Source organism: Macaca mulatta, chromosome 1 (genome assembly GCF_049350105.2).
Source record: "Macaca mulatta isolate MMU2019108-1 chromosome 1, T2T-MMU8v2.0, whole genome shotgun sequence".
Lineage (NCBI taxonomy): Eukaryota > Metazoa > Chordata > Mammalia > Primates > Cercopithecidae > Macaca > Macaca mulatta.
In genome coordinates this window covers 221,200,484-221,224,467 of record NC_133406.1, presented here as the reverse complement: position 1 = coordinate 221,224,467, position 23,984 = coordinate 221,200,484, and the positions used below count along the sequence as shown (strand labels likewise).

General features: G+C 49.4%; 1 protein-coding gene across 10 annotated transcripts in view; it reads right to left on the bottom strand.

The window, feature by feature from the left end:
* The window catches only part of TMCO4 (transmembrane and coiled-coil domains 4), a 123,059-nt gene that overhangs the window by 74,230 nt on the left and 24,845 nt on the right, over positions 1 to 23,984 (bottom strand). For 9 of the 10 annotated variants that reach the window (XR_013406891.1, XR_013406892.1, XM_015129779.3 and 6 more), the window contains exons 4-6: positions 17,588 to 17,762; positions 16,804 to 16,831; positions 186 to 318 (exon numbers count right to left, since the gene is read on the bottom strand). Coding sequence is in view for 8 of the 10 variants with exons in the window: in XM_015129779.3 (XP_014985265.2) it covers positions 186 to 318; positions 16,804 to 16,831; positions 17,588 to 17,762 (336 nt within the window). In the remaining 2 variants the exon portion in view is untranslated. Of the gene's footprint in view, positions 1 to 185; positions 319 to 4,068; positions 4,221 to 16,803; positions 16,832 to 17,587; positions 17,763 to 23,984 lie in introns of those variants that run through there. The other variant, XM_077971925.1, reaches the window with a different exon arrangement.

Sequence of the window (23,984 nt, the reverse complement as noted above, 5' to 3'; positions counted from 1 at the left end):
GGCCCAGAGAGGGTAAGTAGCTTGCTAAGGCCACCCAGCGAGTCAGGGCTATAGCTGGGACTCTGTCCAGGGCTCCTTTTACCTCACTATACCATCTCTTAAAGGGAGAAGGGGACTCTGTTATCTGCAAAGTACACTGAAGTGGAGATCCTTGGATCCTGATGGGGGTCGCAGGGCTCTCTTACTCAGATTCCTCCTCTTTGATTTCCTTCAGGCTCTCCAGGAACGTCTCTTCAAGGACATCCAGCTCCTCCAAGGGCACCTGGAGCAGGGAGGTCATGTGGCACACGAGGACTCTGGCCCGGGCATCATAGTGCCCTCGAAAGACAGAAACAACAGCAGAAAAGAATCAGTTTAGGTTTTAAGAACAGTGAGGTTAGCAGTGTAACTGATAAAACCCACACTGGAAACAGCCTAAATGTACAACTCCATGGGAGCCAGTCAATGAAAGAAAATGACACAGTTGCCTGGACAGAATACTACACAACTATTAAAATATTCAGCAAAAGCAAGGTGGGACTGGGTGCAGTGGCTCACTCCTGTAATCCCCGCACTTTGGGAGGCTGAGACAGGCAGATTGCTTGAGTCCAGGAGTTCAAGACCAGACTGGGCAACATAGTGAGACCGCCCCCGACCTCTACAAAAAAATACAAAAATTAGCCAGGCATTGTAGTGAGTGCCTGTGGTCCTAGCTACTCAGGGGGCTGACGCAGGAGGATCTCTTGAGCCTAGGAGGTTGAGGCTGCAGTGAGCCGTGATCATGCCACTGCACTCCAGCCTGGGTGACAGAGTGAGACCCTGTCTCAAAAAAGAAAAAAGGAAGGTGGTATTTCTCACCAGTCAAATGAGCAAAGATCAGTTTTTAAAATTTCACAGCTGTGAAGGAGATGATAAAAATGGGTGCTCAATGGGTGCTCAAAGACATTGCTGGTGGAAGTATGCACTGGTATAAACGTTCTGGAGGGCAACTGGACAACACATATCAAAAACTTAAAAAAAATACATCCCCTTTGCCCCAGGAATTCCATTTCTGGAATTTTAATCTTAAGAAAACAACCGTAAATGCAGACGATTTGTAGTAAATAAAGGCACTATGCTGTATTTATAATATGAAATTGGAAACAACCTGGAGATTTCCAACATCAGGAAATTAGTTATAAACCACACCTATCCAGCTGAAAACCATGGGGCCATAAAAAATGATTCCCAAGAAAAGTATGTCATAACTTTCAAAAATAAGTTCTTACCCAGAAGAATTTATGGCTAAGAGAATTTATGGCTAAGTGGTGGTACATGTCTATAATCCCAGGCACTTTGGGAGCTGACATGGGAGGATCACTTGAGCTCAGGAGCTTCAGATCAGCCTGGGCAACATAGCAAGATCCCATCTCAATAATTTAAAAAAATAAAAATAAAAAAGAGACAGTTCTGTTTGGATATATAAATAAAGAAAAAGGAAAATAAATGCTTATACAATGAAACAAAATTTTTAATGCATAGAAGATAGACTGGATAACATGTCATGAGGTCCCAACTAAGAAACAAAACAAAAAACAAATACCGCACAGGAAAAAAAAAAATGAAGGAGGCCGGGTGCCTGTAATCCTAGCACTTTGGGATGCTGAGGTAGGCAGATCACCTGAAGCCAGGAGTTCGAGACCAGCCTGGCCAACATGGTGAAACCCCATCTCTACTAAAAATACAAAAATTAGCCAGGCGTGGTGGGGGGCGCCTGCAATTTCCAGCAACTTGGGAGGCTGAGGCGTGAGCCACTGCGCCTGGCTGACAATTCAAATTTAGTATCTTATGGTTCTGAAGGCCAGATATTATAAAATCACAGTGTTAGTAAGGAGAGAATCTGTTTTCTTGCTTTTCCCAGCCTGTTTTCCTTGGCTTGTGGCCCCTCCCTCCAATCACTCCAGCCTCTGCTCCCATGGTCACATCTCCTACTCTGACTTAGATCCTCCTGTTTTCCTCTTACAAAGACCTTGTGATTGCATTAGGCCTATCTGGAAAGCCCAGGATCGTCTCCCCATCCCAAGATGCTTAATGTAATCACACCTGCAAAGTCCCTTTTGCCATGTAGGGTAACATATTCAGTTGCCAGGGATTTGGATGTGAACATCTTTAGGGGCCATTATTCTATCACTTAACCCTTGACCTGGCTCAACCATCACCTCCTCTCTGAACCCTCTCTGCATAATTCCTTCTTTTGGGGGTCTCTGATGACTTATACAGGCCTCTCTCTCAGTATCTTCCCCATTTGATTGTACTCGTCATATCTTAGTAGACTGTAAGCTTAGTCATCTGTTTTTCCAACCCCTGTACCTACCTGGGGTGTGACACTTAGTAAGAACTCAAAAAATGTTTACACAGTGAATGAACCAATGAATAAACTCTTCTGATTTTTAGGTCAAATTCTCTGTGACTCAAGTACTATGACAGGCTTCCAAATTGAATCTTTTTGACAGAGAAAGTCACAAGGACCTGGCATTCAGCTACTCCGCACTCACCTTCCCATGTGCCCTGGCCCTGTGAAGACATGAATTGTCTAAAACGCTAATTCCCCAGTCCAGCTGCCTATCAGCATGACCTGAGAAGCTTGCCAAAAATAGAGTTTCCTGAGTTCTGGTATAGGGGACCCTCTTTTCCCGTTTACCATGATGCAGTCTCTGAAGTCTTGAAGTTTGAGGTTTCAGCTTCTACAAAAGAAATCAGTTCCTTCCTTGACCCAGGGTCCCCAGAGTGGAACAGGGTCTCTCGGGGCTGCCCTGCTGTCTCCCGGGATGAGGAGCTGTCTACGTGCTGGAGACAGACACCACGTGCTGTGGCTTGGGGTTATTAGGTTCAGCAAACTTCACGGAAAAAAGGAGTTCCTTGCTTTCCCCATAGGAACAAAGACTACTGTGCCCACGTGATAATCGGGTTGTAGAAACCAAGCTTTGGCTCTGATGATTAATTGGTGGCAATGATAATTAGTTGCTAATACATACCCCACTGGTCAAGGCTGCAGTGATTCACCTTCTAGCATGCAGGCTGCCGGGTGCACGTGTGATTAACACTCCTGTGGTAATCTCAGGCACGGGGCTTTGTATCTTAGCCTTGTGTACAGGTCATTTCAAGGACTTGGTGGCTGGGATGCTGGTTCGTAGTTCAAGGCATGTTCCTTCTGGAAGCTCTAGGAGCGAATCTCCTCGTCTAGAAGGCAGTAGGGAGGGGCAGAGTCCTGGGCTACCCAGGATACTGACATTCTCTGGCCCAGGCTCTACTGCCAACATGCCAGGGGGCCAACTTGCTCCTTGAGAGCCAGTCCCAATAAAAGGTGCCCCATAGGCCAGGCGCGGTGGCTCACGCCTGTGCCTAGAATTCCAGCACTTTGGGAGGCCGAGGCGGGCCAATCACTTGAGGTCAGGAGTTCAAGACCAGCATGGCCAATATGGTGAAACTCCTTCTCGACTAAAAAATGCAAAAATTAGCCGGGTGTGGTGGCGCACATTTGTAATCCCAGCTACTTGGGAGACTGAGGCAGGAGAATTGCTTGAACCTGGGAGGCAGAGGTTACAGTGAGCCAAGATCATGCCACTGTACTCCAGCCTGGGCAACAGAGGGAGGCTCCGTCTCAAAAACAAAATAAAATAAAATAAAATAAATAATAAAAAAGTGCTCCATCCACCCTGGGGCTCAGACCACAAGCCTGGGCATTGTTCTTACTTCTTGTTTCCCTGTCCCGACATCCACCCCACCAGCTGATGCTGACTGCTACACCTGCAAAACATAGATCCTGAGTCTGACCACTTCACTCCATCTCCACTGCCACCACCACAGCCATCGCTCTCCAACCACCAGCCGCCTCACCACTTTCTTATCTTCCACTCTTGCCTCTGCACTCCATTTGCCAAACGGCAGCCACTGAGCTTCTTTAAAGTCATCGATCCGGTCGTGTTCTCTCCCTGGCTTACAGCTCTCTGACCGCTCCCCAGTGCACTTAGAATAAAGTCCACATTTCTTTCCATGGTCTGCAAGACTGCACATTATCCAGCCCCTTCCTGCCACCCTCTCCCACCTCACCTTCTACCCGGCCCTGCTTCAGGCACCAGCAGCTCAAGAAGCCAAGCTCATGGCTGCTTCGGGGCCTTTGCACTTGCGGTTTTTGATATCTGGGAAGCTCCTGCCCCAGATCTCTGCTTGGCTGCCCTTTCCCATCAGTCAGGTCTCCACTTAAATATCACCTCCTCAGAGGAGCCAGCGGCTCCTGAATTAGAACAGCTCAGCCCCTAGTCACCCCATCTCCATTACCCCATTTCCCTGTATAGGTTTATTGTCTGCCTTTCCTCATCAGAATGCCTGTCCCACAAGAGCAGGGACCTTTGCTTTGTTCCTTGCTGTTCTCCCACTGCCTGGGACAATGCCTGGCAGTTAGTAGGTGCACAGCTAAGATGTGTTGAGTCATTAGCTGACCAAAGTTCTCTCTCGCCTGCCAGGGTTCTTTGCTGTGGCCACCTGCCCCAGGCAGCACAAAAGACCTTTCCCTGCCTCCCACCTCCACCTGAGACTCCCTCTCCCTCTCTAGTACCCTCCGAGTCCTGCTCCCCCAGGGGACTAGAGGAGAGTGGATTGATGGGTTAAGGCCTCTCTCCTCCTCTCAGTGGGGTCTTCTCTTACAGTGGTGAATTATTCTTTTTTTTTTTTTTTTTTTTTTTTGAGACAGAGTCTCGCTCTGTCGCCCAGGCTGGAGTGCAGTGGCCAGATCTCAGCTCACTGCAAGCTCCGCCTCCCGGGTTCACGCCATTCTCCTGCCTCAGCCTCCCGAGTAGCTGGGACTACAGACGCCCACCACTGCGCCCGGCTAATTTTTTGTATTTTTTAGTAGAGATGGGGTTTCACCGTGTTAGCCAGGATGGTCTCGATCTCCTGACCTCGTGATCCGCCCGTCTCGGCCTCCCAAAGTACTGGGATTACAGGCTTGACCCACCATGCCCGGCCAGTGGTGAATTATTCTTAAATGTCATAGTCTTTTTTTTTTTTCTGTTTTAAGAGATGGGGATCTTGCTATGTTGCCCAGGCTGGTCTCAAACTCCTAGCCTTAAGCAATCCTCCCACCTTGGCCTCCCAAGTAGCTGGGACTACAGGCACATGCCACAAATGTCAGAGGCTTGACCATGCCTGGAACACTCAGTTCCTTCCTCAAATTTCAGCTTCTCAGAAAAGCCCTCCCTGACCCAGTCCACTGCTTCCTAGTCTTTTACCATGAGTTATTTCTTATCTTTTTTCTTTCTTTCTTTTTTCTTTTTTTTTTTTTGAGACAGGGTCTCACTGTCACCCAGGCTGGAGTGCAGTGGTATGATCTTGGCTCACTGCAGCCTCAGCCTCCCGGGTTCAAGTGATCCCCCATCTCAGCCTCCTGAGTAGTTGGGAGTACAGGCATGTGCTTCCATGCTCAGATAATCTATACATAAATCTCTCCAGCAATCCACCCACATTTGCCTCCCAAAGTGGGTGGTGGGATTAAAGGCATGAGCCACTATGACCAGCCATTTCTTCTTATCACCATTTAAAACAAATATATATATATATATTATTTGCCTACTTGTTTGTCTCTTCTTCTAGAATATAAAATATAAGCTCCAAATCCACTGTGCATCCCTAGTACCTCGGCCCATGCCAAAAACAAAGCAGAGGTTTAATAATCTTTGTATGCAAGAAGAATGGAATATTTGTAGAAATGAATGAATGACTGAGCTAGTGGAACTCTGTTGGGAAAGATCCAAATGCGGGGGACAGTTCTGCTGGATGAGATGTGTATCCCCTTTCAGCAGAAACATCCTATGATCAATAATCCTATTAATCTGGAAGCTTCATTTATCACCTACTCATCTAGATCAGATTCTGCACTATACTTTCTGCATGTAGTGGCTTACTGAATCCTTATGAGCCTCTGAAGTGGCAGGTACTATAGAAAGTCCACCTTCTCAAAAAGGAAAGTGAGGTGCAGACAGCTTAGGCCAGGGGCCCAGGTTCACTCAGCCAGTGAATAGTAAAGTGGCAGCCTGGCTGCAGAGGCTATGCACCTGACCGCCACCCCTTCCCCGCACCATGACACCATGACATGGGAAGCAGGGCCACGAGCTAGCAGAACACTGTCTTCCAGTCACACACCTCTCTCCCAAGCCTGCCCATGCTTCCAGACTGAGCTCCTTCCTCATGGCCTCCTTCTAAATCTGGGTCAGCCCATGATCAGTGGGGGCTGCGACATCCCCCTGTTGCTCCTGAGAGCTGTGCAGATTCTAGTCCAGTGTCCAGGCCCAGACTTTTGGACCCTGCCAGAAGGACCAAAGGAGTTAGTCTCTGGAGGTCCTTTCCAGCTCAGAGATCTGAGGGTCAGCTTCAGGGTACCTGTTCCTCCTCACAAGGAGAGACCTTCAAAGCCCAAGGCCAAATGGACTTGAAACAGCCCAACAGCAACATGGCCATGTGGAGACTTGAGAGTCACAGCGGGACAGTGGTTCTTAGAGTTTAGGGAACATCAAGGTCCCAGAGAGCTTGTGGAATTTCAGCTTCCTCAGTCCCACATGCAGGAGATCTGGGGTGGGGCTTAGGAATCTGAACTTTTAACAACACTCTCCGCTCCCAGTGATTCTGAAACAAGTGATTCCTACCCCAGGAAACAGAGCACTGGGCTCCCCTCTTGGAAATGAGCTCCTCCCAGTCTGAGATGGTCTGGATGTGCTCACGCCTGGAGGCACAGCGCGATGCTCCTCCCGCCGCCTCTGCAGGGAAGGGAACCCAGCATCCCTGGCCTGCTCCTAAGCAGCAGGCATCATGGCAGGAGCTTGCACTTGTGATGGCTGATCCTCCCAATGGTCCTAGCAGGTTGTCACTATGATGCTGCATTTTGCAAACGAGGAAAGAACAGGTGTAGAGTGGATAAGAAACTTTCTCAAAGCCACACAGTTTAGAGAGTGCTGGAGCTTGGATTATAATCCAAATTATCTGATGCCAACATTTCTGCTCATTCCACTATGACTGCCTTTTAAAGGCAAATCTCTTACTCTTGAGGGAGTTTGGTGTCTTAGGACAATCCCGTTTGGCCAGCTGGGAATCCTATAGTTCATGCACATGGGGTATACATACAATCTCAGGGGCAGCCCTAGGTCACGGGCCACAGGCACACCTAAAAGTTACGTATCACGGGATAACAGTTCTTTGGAAAGATGGGGGATTGGGAAGGGTGACCCAGGGATCTCGGCTCTGCCACCAGAGGGCAGAAGTGTGCCAGCCACCCAGAACTGTGGGATTAGCCCTGGTGCCCATCCCAGACACACAACCACATACTGTGGGAGCCCCTGGAGCCAACTGGTCCCCCTGCTTCAGCAAGGGGCATGTTCAGAGTCAGGCTGTGTATTCACGACGGGACTCCTTCGCCCACCAGCATTTCTCAATACAAAAGCAGTTGCGTTCCATACTTCATTATGTAACACTCTCATGCATCAAAGGACAGCAGCACCCCGGGAACTTGGCCCTAAATGCCAGTTGCACCCACAAGTTGTGATAACAATCCTGACCTTCCCCATATTTCCAAATCCCCCAAATCAGGAGCGGGGGGCAGGACAGCCTCCTGTTGTAAGGTGTTGAACCAGCCCGTTCCCAGTAATGGCTCCATCTCTGAGCGTGGGTCGGGGTTGACCTGGTACCTGCTGGGAGAGCCCACACCTTTGGGAGGAGATCATGGTCAATCCCCATCCTTTGGGGGCTGCCCTCCAGACCAAAGTGAAGGCACCCAGAGGCAGAAACTTCAGCCTTTGTCAAACAGACCTGGGTTTAAATCTTGATCTGAGTTCCTACTAGCTGAATGGCTTCAGAAAGTCTCTTAACTTCTCTGAGCCTCAGTTTCTTCATCTGCAAAAGGGGAATAAGAATATCTTTTTTTTTTTTTTTTGAGATGGAGTTTTACTTTCTCACCCAGGCTGGAGTGCAGTGGCACGATCTTGGCTCACTGCAATCTCCGTCTCCAGGGTTCAAGCGATTCTTGTGCCTCAGCCTCCCGAGTAGCTGGGATCACAGGCACCCACCACCATGCCTGGTTAATGTTTGTATTTTTAGTAGTGAGGGGGTTTCACCATGTTGCCCAGGCTGGTCTCGAGCTCCCGACTTCAAGTGATTTGCCTGCCTCATCCTCCCAAGTGCTGGGATTGTTACAGGCCAAGAATATCTTTTTGATCGGGCTTTTGTTTTGGGGCAATAAGAAGATGGATGTGGTGAGCTTGGCTGGCACCTGGGACACAGTAAGTGCCTGATACAGGGTGGCTGATATTACTTTATGGGAAATTGTCATGTTTCCTCCATCCTGTACCTGTTAAGAAGCCACTCTCTGAGCCAGGGTGCCAGGGTGAGGCTGTGGGCTGCCTGCTGCTGTGCCAGGGCAGGGGCCCCTTGTCCCTCTTCCCCCTGGGTCCGAGGACACACCTCATAGGTCACACTCATACAACTGCTTACCCTACCCACCACACTACTATCCCTTGATTTACCAACTTTTAAAATTATATGCTTTTTCTAGAATATTTATTACGTAGCCCCATTTTTACCCTAAATGAATTATTTTCCATATAAAGAAGAAATTACACAGTATTCCAGTCCCATACACCCTGTCCATTGCTGAGTAATGGGTTTAAGCCCTGTTGTGTGCCCAGGGTCCCCACTTTGAGAGGCTGAGCCTGGCTGCAGAGCCCTCATGGGCTCAAGACTCAGGACGTCTTGGGGATGACTCCTGCCTTTTGTCCTCACGGCTTAGGATGATTAAGGACATTAAGGCGGCGACAAACTTACTTCAAGACCAGTGGTCTTGGAGCAAGGGGGAGAGAGAAGGGTTTGCTTCTGAGACTCTCCCATCTCCACCTTCTTGGATGCAGGATCAGTAAGAGCAGCAGCTCCTCTGGTTCCCGCTGCATGGGTGCCCGCCCTTCATTCAGGCCTCATCCAACCCTCTTAAAGTCAGCTGCAGGGGTGAGGGCTCCACTTATCTCCATGTGGGAGGCGGAACAGCAGTTAAGAGGTGGACTCAGGAGCCCGAGGCCTGGCTGGAATCCTAACTCCTCACTTTCCAGCTTGGGCAGGCATTTTATTCTCTGTGCTGCAGTTTCCTCTGCTGTAAAATGGGAACAGTAACAGCATCTACCTCCAAAGGCCATTGTGGGGTTTCAATGAATTAGTTCCTATAAAGAAAGCACTTAGCTCAGAGCCAGGCATACAGTAGGCACTCAGTGAGCATCTGCTATTAGAGTTACTCTCAGTGTCCCACACAGGGCCGGGCACACACAGCAGGTGTCAGTTTTTTTTTTTTTTTTTTTTTTTTTTTTGAGACGGAGTCTCGCTCTGTCGCCCAGGCTGGAGTGCAGTGGCCGGATCTCAGCTCACTGCAAGCTCCGCCTCCCGGGTTCACGCCATTCTCCTGCCTCAGCCTCCCGAGTAGCTGGGACTACAGGCGCCCGCCACCTCGCCCGGCTAGTTTTTTGTATTTTTTAGTAGAGACGGGGTTTCACCGTGTTAGCCAGGATGGACCCTCCCTTTGGATTCAGAGATCAGAGGGCAAAAATCACTATGCGGTTTAAGTCTACCAGGGACCAATACCGAGGTCACGGTGAGATTCACTTGGCCTTAAATGGAGTTTTGAAACTTACTTTGAAATGTGATCCTGGGCTACTCACTTAACCTGCAGAACCTTCATTTTCCCCTTGTAAGAGCAGGTTAACAGTACCGGCCTCAGCAGCAGATCTGATGATCATATACTCTGCAATAACTCAGAATCTATGTAAGCAGCCTAGAAGAGCAACTGGAAGAACTTAGGAAGATTACTAAATGCAAGTAAACCAGCCCCACCTGAGATGGCCATATTTTCAGTTTTGCCTCCTAGAAGACATTGGCAATGTCTGGAGACATTTTTGGTTATCACAGCTTAGGAATGTCTACTGGCATCTAGTAGGCCAGGGATGCAGCTAAGCAGCCCACAGCACACAGGATAGCCCCCCACAACAGAATGATCCAGCCTCAAACGTCAATTGTGTGGAGGTTGAGAGTTATCAGCTCAGATTTAGTTTAACTTTCATCACGTAAAAGACTTATTTTTTCGGTTGTGTGGGCAAAGTGCTTCGTGGGTTGCTACCAGATGAGGAGAAGGAAATGATTAGTACACACAAAAAATTCCACCCAGCTGCCAATATGGCATCGTTCAGTGACTAAGATCCCAAAACTCTCAGTAAAGGTCAACCTTCCAGGAAGTTCTGAAAAATGCAGCTTTTCATGTTGATTTCCTGGGCTGATTCCATGACTAATCAGTCCGTCTCACACCCAGGGAGAAATCCTGCAGCACAGAGAGCCTCCTCTTCTGCCCCCATCAATCTCTGTAGAAGGAAGACATTCAGCAAACCACGCTGCTCGGCATCTAAGCTCATTCTCCAAAGAAGAGTCGCCCACCCATCCTTCTATGGCGCCCTCCCTTCTTCCCTCCATCCAACAAGTACCAAGTGCCCGCCATGCGTCCATCCGTGTTGTACTTGCTGGGATGCAACGGTAAAGAGGCCCAACAAGGGCACTGCCCTCATGGAGCTCATGGGGAAGGACCTGGACAACTGGCCCATCCAAGACACCAACCTTCTCCATACAAGATCCTTGTAAGGATCTTGACATGATTTACGAGATCATGGTCTTAGAACCCAAGACAGTTTTAAAAAATCGTGTTTTTATGGAACATTTGGCTCTTGCCCCTTATTTGTACTTGAAATTGCAGTTCAGAGAGGTTAAGCGACTGATCAAGGTCACGCGCAAGAGTCTCAGAGAAAGGACGAACATCCAGGTTCCCTGACTCCAGGGTTTTCCCATTTCACCATGGCCACCATCACCCCAGCAACACTCACAGCCTGTGCCCTGCCTGCCAGCTCCATGCTGGGCACTCTACAAGGATTTGCTCATGTAATCCTCACCACCGCTCTGTTAGGTAGAGACTACTGTTACTCCCTCGGACACCTGGGGAAACCAAGGCACAGAGACATTTAGTAACTTGCCAAGGTGGGGCTTGAATTGTAATACAATCAACCCCCAAAATACTCCCCATTCTTGGTCCCGGTCATTCATTAGAACAGATAAAGAGGTCAGACATGACAACTGTCAGCCACTCCCCTCTCTGGGCCTCAGTTTCCCCATTTACATAAGAGGGTAGTCTAGGTGATTTGAGGGTCTACCTGCCTCTGACCTCTGGGGACCTTTGGAGCCCTGGCACCTGCTCCCATTGGGTCCCAGTGTGCCACTAAAGCTGTTCCTCTTACCTGCTGGCACCTGGTGAGGCTATCAGATAAACCAAAGGCACCTCCCAGACATTATCAAAGCCTGGTATTATTTAGATATGAGCTATTAGAAATATGAGACATATTTCCATGGGGATGCCTCAATTCCCTAATTCCTGAGGGTAAAATCTGCCAAAGTTTTGACTAACAGCAGTTGTTTTAGAGTGTCCAGCTCTGCCACTTACTAGCTTAGGCAATTACTTCACCTCTATGAGCCTCGGTTTGCTCATCTGTAAAGTGGGAACGCCTACATTTAAAGGATGGCTGTGAGGATGAAATGAAACAGTGATTGACAAGAGCCAGGTAAGGTCACCAGCATTTAACTGGTGCTTAATAAGTGGTGGCTATTCTCAATGGAAATTTTAAGGGCGATGCTGGTTTAGATGTCGCCTATAATGAGAACGTGCCTGGGTGGGCATGAAGCACCAGGCAATGATGTAAGACAGGCTGTTTTAAACCCACTCAATTCTTCTGCCACAGCCAGCTCCGAGGTCACAAACAGCAGAGAAGAGTCAGTGGAGGTATCTTAGGTGCCTAAGATGGTTTGGGGTTTGCAGGGGTGGGGTGCAGAAAGAGGTGGTGGGATGCATATGACTCTCTCTGGGTGAGGAAAGAGGGAAAGTCAGATTCCGGGCCCAAGGCTGCTTCTCTTTCTACCTGATGAAGAGGCAATGAGAGAAAGGAAGGGCTGGCCCAGGAAGCTGGAGAACTGCTTCTGACTCCCAGTCTACCTCTGCCGCTGTGTGTCCGCAAGGAAGCCCCTTCCCCTCTCTGGGCCTCAGTCTCTCCACCTGTGAAAATGAGAGGATCGCTGGGGGCGATGGCTTACGCCTGTAATCTCAACACTTTGGGAGGCTGAGGTGGGTGGATCACTTGAGGTCAGGAATTCAAGATCAGCCTGGCCGACATGGTGAAACCCCATCTCTACTAAAAATACAAAAATTAGCCAGGCGTGATGGCACATGCCTGTAATCCCAGCTACTCAGGAGGCTGAGACAGAAGAATCGCTTGAACCCAGGAGGCAGAGGTTGCAGTGAGCTAAGATCATGTCACCCGTACTCCAGCCTGGGGGATAAGAGCGAAACTTCGTCTCAAAAAAAAAAAAAAAAAGACAGAGAGGATCATCCAAGTTGACTTTGATGTGTGAGATTCAGGTCTGCAAGATGGAGGCAACAGCCTTAACCACCTCACTGGAGGATGAGAGATGAAATGCCAGCGCAAGCCCTTAGCGCCATGCCTGCCATGCAGCCAGGACTTAGCACATGGTGGCTTCGCCATTATACTGATTCCAATATTAGATTCTATGTGCTGAGCTGCTGCCCTGATCTCCAGCAACCCGAGTCTCAGACCACTGTGCAATCCAGCCTTTCTCTCCAAGAGAATCCAGGAGGATCAGATATTATTATTCTTCCCTCACTTCTGTTAAAAAAATAAATAAAGTGACACAATCGCTCTGTGATGAAATCTATGACAACTCCTGAGACTCCCTGGCCCTGGAAATGTAAGCTCCAGGGGGTGCAGACAGAAAATGCCCCAAACTCAGAGTCCAGTGACCGAAGCACTGTTCTCAGGCCAACCTTGCCACTCCCTTGGGGGCCACTTGGCTGTGTCTGCTAAATAAAGTATTAGCGAAGGCCTCACCTGCCTGAAAGCAGAGGCTGGCCGGGTCACCCATGGAGACCCCTTTCAGCTCCACGATATGGAATTAAGATGCTTTGGATACAGTAGGCCCAAACAAACTCTTTGAAGCCTTAGAGCAGCGCTCCTCTGAGTAGAAAGCACTCAGGAATTGTCTGGGTTCCATGCAGATCCCAATCAGCGGGTCTGGGCGGGGGCTGAGACTCTGTATTTCTCACAAACCTCCCAGCAGTGCCGATGCTGCTGGGTCCACGGACCACACTGAGAGTAGTAAGGGCTTAGAGGCTTTTTTAAAAATGGTAAAGAAAATGTATTATGCTCATAGCAAGAATTCCCAGGGTAGGGTGACCCACGTGTCCTGCCACTCTGGCAGGCACTGACTGCACTAAATACACGTGCATGACCAAGCACGCAGGAGAAAGCAGTTCATCCACCCTGCTGCCTGGGCTTGAGCAAGCCTCAGCACCCTACTCTTTTAGGGTCCCTGACTACCAGCTGCCCTGAAAGGGTCACTGGAGACAAATGCCAGGATTCCTGAGACAGAGTCCCAGTCCCCTTGTAGCCGGCACCAGACCACCAGAATCTAAGGGCTGTGACGTCACTTCTGAGCCCTCTCTCTTCTATCCTCTGTACCTGGTCTGCAGCAGTTCTGCAACATGAGGAATGGTTCCGGGGGCAGCCCCTCACCCCTGCTCTCTCTGCTCTCCTTGCTGAGGCCGGCCATCTGCATACCTGCCCAGGTGAAATCCATCCCACTCTCCCTCCTCAGGCTTCCAACTGGCCCAAAGCCCGCCTGCTGCACTGCTACCCTGCTGACCTTCCCCTGCGGCTCCTTCCCACTACGAAATTCTGCTCTTCCTCCTCCTCCTTCCACTAGGAGGGTTCCAGTGGGAAGCCAGGCAAAAGTTTCCCTATTACAGGGTTTGGAGGATGCTGGGGATTTCTTCTACATTGTGTTTCCTCCCTGCTTGTTATCAGAATAAACATCAGAGGTCACGGCATCAAAGCTTCTCTACAGTTTAGAGAACAGAAGAAGCCACTTATGCAATAATAGGGGAGCCCTGGCAGAGAGGAGCTGGTGGGAATAAGTCGGATGGGAGCTGTGGGGGTGGGAAGGGGCTCAGGAGGCTGCCCGCATAGTGGCTTAATGCAGGCATCCTGGAGTGGTAGAGAGCAGTAGTCCCCAACCTTTTTGGCACTAGGGACCAGTTTTGGGGAAGACAGTTTTACCATGGACCAGTGCAGGGGTTAGGGGGATGGTTCCGGGATGATTCAAGCACATTACATTTATTGTGCACTTTTTTTTTTTTTTTTGAGACGGAGTCTTGCTGTGTCACCCAGGCTGGAGTGCAGTGGCACAATCTCAGCTCACTGCAAGTTCCGCCTCCTGGGTTCACACTATTCTCCTGCCTCAGCCTCCCGAGTAGCTGGGACTACAGGTGCCCGCCACCAAGCCCGGCTAATTTTTTGTATTTTTAGTAGAGACGGGGTTTCACCGTGTTAGCCAGGATGGTCTCGATCTCCAGACCTCGTGATCCGCCCACCTCGGTCTCCCAAAGTGCTGGGATTACAGGCATGAGCCACCGCGCCCGACCTGTCGTGCACTTTATTTCTATTATTATTACACTGTAATATATAATGAAATAATTAAACAACTCACCAAAATATAGAATCAGTGGGAGCCCTGAGCTTGTTTTCCTGCAACTAGACGGTCCTATCTGAGGGTGATGGGAGACAGTGACAGATCATAAGGTATTAGACTCTCATAAGGAGCACGCAACCTAGATCCCTTGCGTGCGCAGTTCACAAGAGTTCGGGCTCCTGCGAGAATCTGATGCCACTGCTGATCTGAGAGGAGGCGGAGCTTAGGCAGTCATGTGAGCAGTGGGGAGCGGCTGAAAATACAGATGAAGCTTCATTCGCTTGCCCACCGCTCACTTCCTGCTTTTGTGGCCCAGTTTCTAACAGGCCATGAACTGGTACCAGTCCGTGGCCTGGGGGCTTGGGGAATCCTGGTATAGAGGGCTGAAGAGTGCACCGCAGCCCCCAACACCACCACAAAAAAGATACATCTGTGTCCCAGAACCTATGTATGTGACCTTATTTGGAAAAAGAGTCTTCGCAGATATAATTAAGTTAAAAATCTCGAAATGAGATTACCCTACACAGGAGTCCTCATAAAAGACACTCAGAGGAGAGGAACAGGGGAAGGACAGTCTTTGCCATAGGAAGAAGAAGGCAAAGACTGAAGTGAGGCAGCCACAAGCCAAGGCACACCTTGGAGTCAACAGAAACTGGAAGAGGCACAGTGGATTCTCCCCAGCAGCCTTCAGAGGGGGTGTGATCCGCTGATGCCTTCATTCCAGACTCCTTGGCTAGTGAAGCCAGTGAGAGGTGCTGCCACCTGGGGCCGGGTCCCCCATGGCCTTTTGACTTCAGGAAGGAAAGGAACCTGATGTCATTGGTGAGCTGGTGAGCCCTTCATTCATGCCAGGACCACGTGATGCTTCTCAGAGTTTATCTCACTTATTCCTCGCAATAGGCCCGTGGTTTTACCTCCTCAGTAACTCTCGAATCTGGCTCCTTCCCCTCTCCACCCAGGCCGCTGGTCTGAGCCACTGGGAGGCAAGAGATTCCTGTTGCTTTAAGCTGCCCGGTTTGTGGGAATTTGTTACAGCAGTCCTAAGAAGTTGACACAGGGAGTCCCGCACTGCCGTGTGCTGAGCAACCTTGGGTAAACTGCCTAACCTCTCTGAACTGACTTCCTGATTCATACGATGGGGCCATAAGATCTATTTCATTTATTCATTCAACAGATATTTACCAAGTATGTGTGATGTGCCAGGTGCTGGCTCAGGCCCTGGAAATGAACAAAACCAGACACAGACCCTGCCCGAATGGTGCCTTGTGGTCTCGCGGGAAGCCAGTTACCAATCCAAGAATCACGTAACTAGGGGCACAGCTGTGACCATGGTCCATGGGGTGCTGGGAGCGTGCAAGTCAGGAGACCTGGAAGGCTTCTGCTGGGAGGTGACGACTGAGCGAAGGGACGAAGGAAAGGTCAAAAGTGAGTAGGCAAAGAGGAGCAAGAGGAGATTTCCAGCTAGAGGAAGGGTGTGTGCAAAGATGCTGCTGTACACAAAGCACATGTGCCCAGGGGTGCATGCAAAGCTGCAAAGCACACGTGCCCAGGAGTGCATGCAAAGCCGCAAAGCACACGCGCTGAGGGGTCTGTGCAAAGCCGCAAAGCACATGTGCTCAGGGAGCTGCCGGAGGCCGGTGTGGCAGGAGCCCCACTGCAGGGGGACTGAAAGCAGAAGTGATGCTGGAGCAGGACAAGGGCCAGCCCACTAGGGCCTGAGAGCCACACCAGAGGGGCTGATTTTTTCTCCTGAGTGCAGTTAGCAGGGAGGTGGCATGGTCATGTGCGCCTTTGAAAAGAACCTCTAGCTGCAGAGTGGGGAGAAAACTGCTGGCCAGAGGCGTGGTAGGAAGGCCAGTGAGAAGGCCCTGCTGTTATCCAGGAGGGGCGACACTGGCTCAGACCAGCGGCCTGGGTGGAGAGGGGAAGCAGCCAGATTAGAGAGTTACTGAGGAGGTAAAACCACGGGCCTATTGCGAGGAATAAGTGAAATAAACTCTGAGAAGCATCACGCGGTCCTGGCATGAATGAAGGGCTCACCAGCTCACCAATGACATCAGGTTTCTTTCCTTCCTGAAGTCAAAAGGCCAAGGGGGACCTGGCCGCAGGTGGCAGCACCTCTCACTGGCTTTGCTAGCCAAGGGTGAAGATGGGTACCCACCATTTACAGAGCTTAGAAAATCAACTTACCATCCTTGAGTGAGACGCTCAGAAGGTCCTGAGGGAGAAGACAACAGGCATTAGTGACAAAGCTGATACATGATCAGCCCGCTCATTTGACAAATACTGACTCTTACCAAGTGGCAGAACAAGACAGACAAAAAGCCACTGTCCTGGATTCCAGAGGTGAGCCAGATGATAAGCAGGCAAGCGAAGAAAGAAATACATGAGGACTTCAGGTAGTGAGATAAGGAGGGGAAGGGGCTATTTCAAATCCACGTACTTTCCCCACCAATAGTCTGTGTCACAAGCTTCTATCTGCTTTAACTGCAGGCAGAGCTGGTGAGTGACATGCTCAAGGGCACACGGTGAAGCTTCTGCTTCCGAAAAGAGGCACCACGGCTTAGGAGAATGTGGGCTCTGAGTCAGACTACCGAGGTTCAAATCCTGGCTCCACCACTTAACAGCTGTGTGACCTTGGGCAAGTTACTTAACCTCCCTGTGTCTCAGTTTTCTCAACTACTATGAAATGGGGATGGCCCTGCTACTTACCTCATAAAGTCACTTTGAGAATTAGATGAGTTAGTTTTTGAAAAGGTACCAGCACATAATAAGCATTGTATGAGCATAAAGTCAAGAGTAAACATTCAATAATGATAATTCAACATCAGCTATGATCATGATATGATATTATGATGACATATTTTATCTTCCAACTGCTCCACCCCACTAGAAGTGATTTTTTTAGGCTAACATTGAAAGAAAATGATTTGTTCTACTGTCCCCAGCAGCCACCACCAGGTGTTGGGTGTACCTGAATGATCACCGTCGGGTCGTCCTTCAAGATGGGGTCCTTCAGTAAAATCTGAACAAACACATCTGCTCCTTCACCTCCCAGGCCGCTCGCAAAAGCAGTCATGGTTGGCAAGACGGCGTCGGACAACTCCAGCCACTTCACCAGGCCTGCCATGAACTCTGTGCAGAAGGAGCTGAAAGGTAGACACGGTCTTAGTTCCCCAGGATCCTCAGAGCTCAGCCTCCACTGGGAAGTAGAGATTAGTTGTGGTTACGGATGTGAACGGCTGGCACGTGCACGACTTAGTGACTGTGATCCCTCAAATACAGAGGCAAAGACCTCATCTCGGGTGATGTGAATTTGTTTTTTGCTTTTGTTTTGAGATGGAGTTTCGCTCTTGTTACCCAGGCTGGAGTTCAGTGGCGCAATCTCAGCTCACCCCAACTTCCACCTCCCGGGTTCAAGTGATTCTCCTGCCTCAGCCTCCTGAGTAGCTGGAACTACAGAGGTCACTGTAGGGAGATTTATTTATTTTTCAGACAGGGTCTCGCTCTGTCACCCAGGCTGGAGTGCAATGGCGCAATCACGGCTCACTGCAGCTTCAACCTCACAGGCTCAAGTGATTCTCCCACTTCAGCCTCCCGAGAAGCTGGGATTACAGACACACACCACCATGCTGGGCTAATTTTTTGCTTTTTTTTTTTTTTTTTTTTTTTTTTGAGACGGAGTTTTGCTCTTGTTGCCCAGGTGGGAGTACAATGGTGCAATCTCAGCTCCCTGCAACCTCCGCCTTCCAGGTTCAAGCGATTCTCCTACCTCAGCCTCCCGAGTAGCTGGGATTACAGGCATGTGCCACCACACCCGGCTAATTTTGTATTTTTAGTAGAGACAGGATTTCACCATGTTGGCCAGGCTGGTCTTGAACTCCTGACCTCAGGTGATCCACCCACCTCGGCCTCCCAAAGTGCTGGGGTTACAAGCGTGAGCCACTGTGCCCGGCCCGGGTGATGTGGATTTTGGTTTCTTCTGTCACCAAAACATTTACCAAAGAGGCTGATAAGCCACAGCAATGGGAACAATGGACGGTGACTGGTTGCATGCCTTGGGCCCGGGCTGTGCCAGTGGCTGAGGAATAAAGGTGACAAAACCCGGTATCTGAGGAAGTTCACAGCAGGGTGGACACTCAAGTAACCAAGTGACCCGAGTGCTGTGTGGTACCCTAGGACAGAAGTGGAGATCAGTTCAATGCAGCCCACAGAGGGAGCCTCCAATCCACCTGCAGAAGTGACGGCAGCCACCAGAAAAGGCTTCCCAGAGGAGGCCATCTGGTCTCCTGGACGCTGCCAAGGACATGCTTTCTGGAAACGCTGGCTGCTGTGGAAGTGGAAGAAGTGAAGGGAAGAATGCCCTCCACGTGCACTGCCACCGCCGGTCTCTGTCCATAGTGGGCATTTGAGTGCAGTCCTACAGGAGCCCCCAGGGGAGGAAGGGATGGGGCCCCTCTAGGGGAGAAGGAAGCCTTTGAGCTGAGACACAGAGGTGGGGAGCCCAGAGCATGTGGGGGGACGATGGCAGAGTCCACACCAGACTTCTGACACAGCCACCTCTGTGGAGCGGGAGTCAGCTGGGTGGCAGGTGGGCCAGGCAATGTGGGCCAGGAGAGTCACTTAGAAGGCTATTATACCACTCCCAGGAAAAGACTGACAACCAGAAACCAGGTCTGTCTCCAAAATCAGAGTCCCAGCTTGCCTCAAACCACATTGCCTTGGGACTCCAACACTGGGTTCTGCCCTGTAGGGCAGAGGCTGCACTCAGGCCTCTCAGAAACATGCAGAGCTCCCAGGTGGTGGGGGCAATGTCAGGAGCCCCCTGCCCTTTCACCACGTGGCCCAGCTATCACATTCCTTACAGTGGGGCCAGGACTTTGATGGGAGTTGTGAGGAACTTGGGTGTAAATCCCAGCCTTGGCCAGGCGCAGTGGCTCACCACGCCTGTAATCCCAACGCTTTGCGAAGCGGGGCCGGGTGGATCACCTGAGGTCAGGAGTTTCAGACCAGCTTGCACAACATGATGAAATCCCATCTCTACTGAAAGTACAAAAATTAGCTGGGCATAGTGGCATGTACCTGCAGTCCCAGCTATTCACGAGGCTGAGGCACAAGAATCGCTTGAACCCAGGGGCGGAGGTTGAAGTGAGTTGAGATCACACCACTGCACTCCAGCCTGGGTGACAGAGTGAGACTCTGTCTGAAAAATAAATGAAAATAAAAAAATAAAATAAGTATAAATAAAAATAAAAAAAATAAAGTAAGTATAAATAAAAATAAAAAATAAAATAAGTATAAATAAAAATAAAAAATAAAATAACTATAAATAAAAATTAAAAAATAAAATAAGTATAAATAAAAATAAAAAAATAAAATAAGTCCTGGCCTCACCACTGGTTGGGTTCCTGAGAAGCTGCCCTGGAATGGAAATGATTAGGGCTCCCCTTAGGATCAACACCTTGGGGAGGGAAGGGAGGAAGCAGGGCTGGGCAGAGGGAGCAGCTGAGCTGTGATACAGTCTCAAGGGAGGTCTCAGCAGCCCCTGCAGGGAGTTCTAAAGATGGGATGACCCTTCAGAACTGCCCCCAGTGGGGTGAGAGGGCCAGGCCTTTACAGCTGTGCATCAGCCAGTTACTGGATGCAGGTGCCCCAGGGAGGGGACAGAACCTCAGGCAAGGTGGCTCCCTTCAGCTGAGGCAGGCCCAAAAAGGTACAGACAGCTCAGGGCTGTGCTGGCAGCCTTGCCAGCAGCTGGGGGTGAAAGTCCTTCATTCTTGAAGGGGAATCTTAGCAGACAGCATCTTGGGAAAGTGTAATGACCTCTCTGTGCCTCAGTATCCTTATCTGCAGAATGGGTTCAAGAGACCAACTTCACAAGGTTGGTTGAGGGTGAAGTGAGATGATAAATATAAAGTGCCCACAATTGAGCCTGGCACATAGTAGAGGCTCAACTAATGTTAGCTAGCATCATTATTTTAATTTACAAGGTGGCAGATGGAGGCGGTGGAGGATGGCGTTAAGAGTCGGACTCTGAAGTTCAACCACCTGGGGGAGTCCTGGTTCCCCTGGAAATTGGCTTTGTGTCCTCACTTTACCTCTCAGCTTCATTTCCCTCTGAGATAACATGGATAATAACAGGACCTGCCTCATAGGTGAGTTGGGCAGATTAAATGGCATGGTAACACTGTCTGGCACCAGTGAACCCTGGATAAATGTTAGCTACTGCTATCACAGTGATTATAATTTGCCCCACTGCAATTTACTGGGATTACCTTGGGGTGGTAATGAGGTACATATTTGGGGAGGGGATGGCTAAGTGAACTGAACATTACTTAGAGGCAAATTTATATACAGAAAGGGCTCAGGGCCAAGGGCTGCAGCATGGCCTGGCCCTGCTGTACATGAAGAAAGTTTTGGGATATAGAGAAGCATCTCTTAACAAGAGTGCAGGGGTAAAGAGCACAGACCGGTTCAAATCCCAGCTCTGCCACGAACTGTGTGATCTTGGACAAGTAATTTCACCCCTCTGGGCCTTAGTTTCCGTATCTGTAAAACAGTGGAGATGATAAAACCTATTTCATAGCATTGTTGAAAGTATTAACTAAGTAAGTATTTGTCATGTGCTTAGAACAATACCTGGCACCTGCAAAGCACTAGATAGTAATGTGTTTCTTTCCATGGACAAATGAATTTGAAAAAATATATATGTAAAGTGCCAGCACAGCAATTTACCAAACAACAAGTAGCATTTTAAATCGGCAGGGCCTTGATAATTTCTACTAATGTGTTTGTTGGTCTAGTGGAAATACAGGAAAATCAATAGCAACAATGACAGCAGGTAACAATTGTAGAGCAACTATCCGTCAGTCCCTGTACTGAGAGCTTCGTACACCTTCAGTTACTTAATTCTCACCGTGACCCCATGAGGAAGGGAGGTACTAGTTAAGGGAGGTACTAGTTTACCCCACTCTAGAGATAAGGAATCCTAGATCCAGAAAGGTTAAGTGACAGCTCCAGATTCAAACCTACATCTCTGGGACCCCAGAGGCTATGCATACCCACTGCAGAGGTTACCCCACTCCAGTGGTTACGTCCCTGAGCACCCACCATGCACGGGTCACTCACTGAGCAAGGGCATCAAACATCCCCTTTGATCCTACCCCATCTTACACATGGCGTGCCTGGGCTGCTGGGTTTTGTTTGTTTGTTTTTGAGACAGAGTTTCACTCTTGTTGCTCAGGCTGGAGTGCAATGGCGCGATCTTGGCTCACTGCATCCTCTGCCTCCCAGGTTCAAGCTATTCTCCTGCCTTAGCCTCCCAAGTAGCTGTGATTACAGATGTGTGCCACCATGCCTATCTAATTCTGTAATTTTAGTAGAGACGAGGTTTCACCACGAGGTTTCACCATGTTGGCCAGGTTGGTCTTGAACTCCTGACCTCATGTGATCCACCTGCTTCGGCCTCTCAAAGCACTAGGACTACAGGCATGAGCCACTGCGCCTGGCCAGGACTGCTGGTTAAATGTCTTCTCAAGGTTTTTACAGCAGGGACAGGACAAAGCCTCCCCTGGAATCCAGGCTTCCTGATTCCTAGTCCAAAGCTCCTCCCATTCACCAGGGCTTAGAAAACTACAGCTAACCAGCCATATCTTGCCTGCAGCCCTTATTTGTGAATAAAGTTTTATTGAAACACAGCCAGATGCATTCCTTCACCTGTTGTCTGTAGCTGCTTTTGTGCTATCACAGCAAAGGTATGAGTAACTGTGACAGAGACTGCCAGGCCCACATGCCTAAAATAACTGGCCCTTGGCAGAAGTCTGTCCATCCCTGCTGTACCCCACTAATTTCTCCATGTTTGACAAATGGAATTAATTAAAGGGAACAGCATCTATGATGCTGACAGCATGGAGGAAAAATAAATGTTTTAGAGGGTTGTTTTATATTACGTGGGGACAAAAACTGCCAGAGTGTTTTCTAAAGATTACTGAAACCAAGAGCATATCTGGGCTTTAAAAATACTGAGGTATTTATCTATTATTTTTATTTTTTGAGATGGAGTCTCGCTCTGTCGCCCAGGCTGGCGGGTACAAGCAATTCTCCTGCCTCAGCCACCCAAGTAGCTACGACTACAGGCTTATACCACCACTTCTGGCTAATCTTTGTATTTTTAGTAGAGACGGGGTTTCACCATGTTGGCCAGGCTGGTCTCGAACCCCTAACCTCAAGTGATCTGCCCGCCTCGGCATCCCAGAGTGCTGGGATTACAGGCATGAACTACCACACCCAGCCAATATTGACGTTTTTTAAAAATATGTTTTGTGCATCAGAAAACAGATCAACCATGCGGAAACAACCGGCGTACTGAATGGGAAACATGCAAGAAGGAAACATTCCACGGCAAATGCTTATGGCCAGGCCACAGCCACCTGTGCTTGTAACAACGCTTGGATATTGTGGAGCAGGGGTGGGAGACTCAGGACAGTAACTCACTGCCTCATGTGCCCTCCTAAGTAGCGCCTAGTATGGGCCTGGCACACAGTCCAGATTCATAAACATTTGTTCATGAAACAAAGTACACAAAACTCCTCCTTGGCTAGGTATTGGTTTATCAAGTAGGAGTTTCATTATTAACAAGACCAACCAACATTCGCTTGGTAGTAGTTCGGTGTCAGGATCCGCAAGGGCCATCATCACATACCCTCCTTACAATCACCCTCTTGGATGGTGTTGTCAACAGCTTCTCTGAAGCAGTAATTCCCCAGACCCCTCTTCCTGGCCAGCAGAAGATGGAGGTTGAAAACAGCAAAAGCCAGCTGGCCGTGGTGGCTCATGCCTATAATCCCAGTACTTTGGGAGGCCAAGGTGGGCAGATCACTTGAGGTCCGTCAGGAGTTCGAGACTAGCCTGTCTCGATGAAACCCATGGTGAAACCCCGTCTCTACTAAAAATACAAAAATCAGCCAGACATGGTGGCGTGTGCCTGTAATCCCACCTATTCAAGAGGCTGAGGCAGGAGAATTGCTTGAATCCAGGAGGCAGAGGTTGCAGTGAGCCAAGATCATGCCACTGTACTCCAGCCTGGGCCACAGAATAAGACTGTCTCGAAAGAAAAGAAAAGAAAGGAGAAAACAGCAAACGCCTTTATTTGTTCCCAGGCTTCCCTGTACCTGCAGGTTGGGCACGTGACAAGATCTAGCCAATGACACCAAAGGAGGGCTTCTCGGGGTATTTCGGGAACAATGTCCTCCCTGATGAGAGACTTGGGGAGAATCCGAATCCCTGCCCTCTTCCTTCCTGCCTTGGGCCTTGTCCTGTGAGGGTGTGATGTATGGAGCTGCAGCAGCTATTTTGTAATCAGGAGGGGAAGG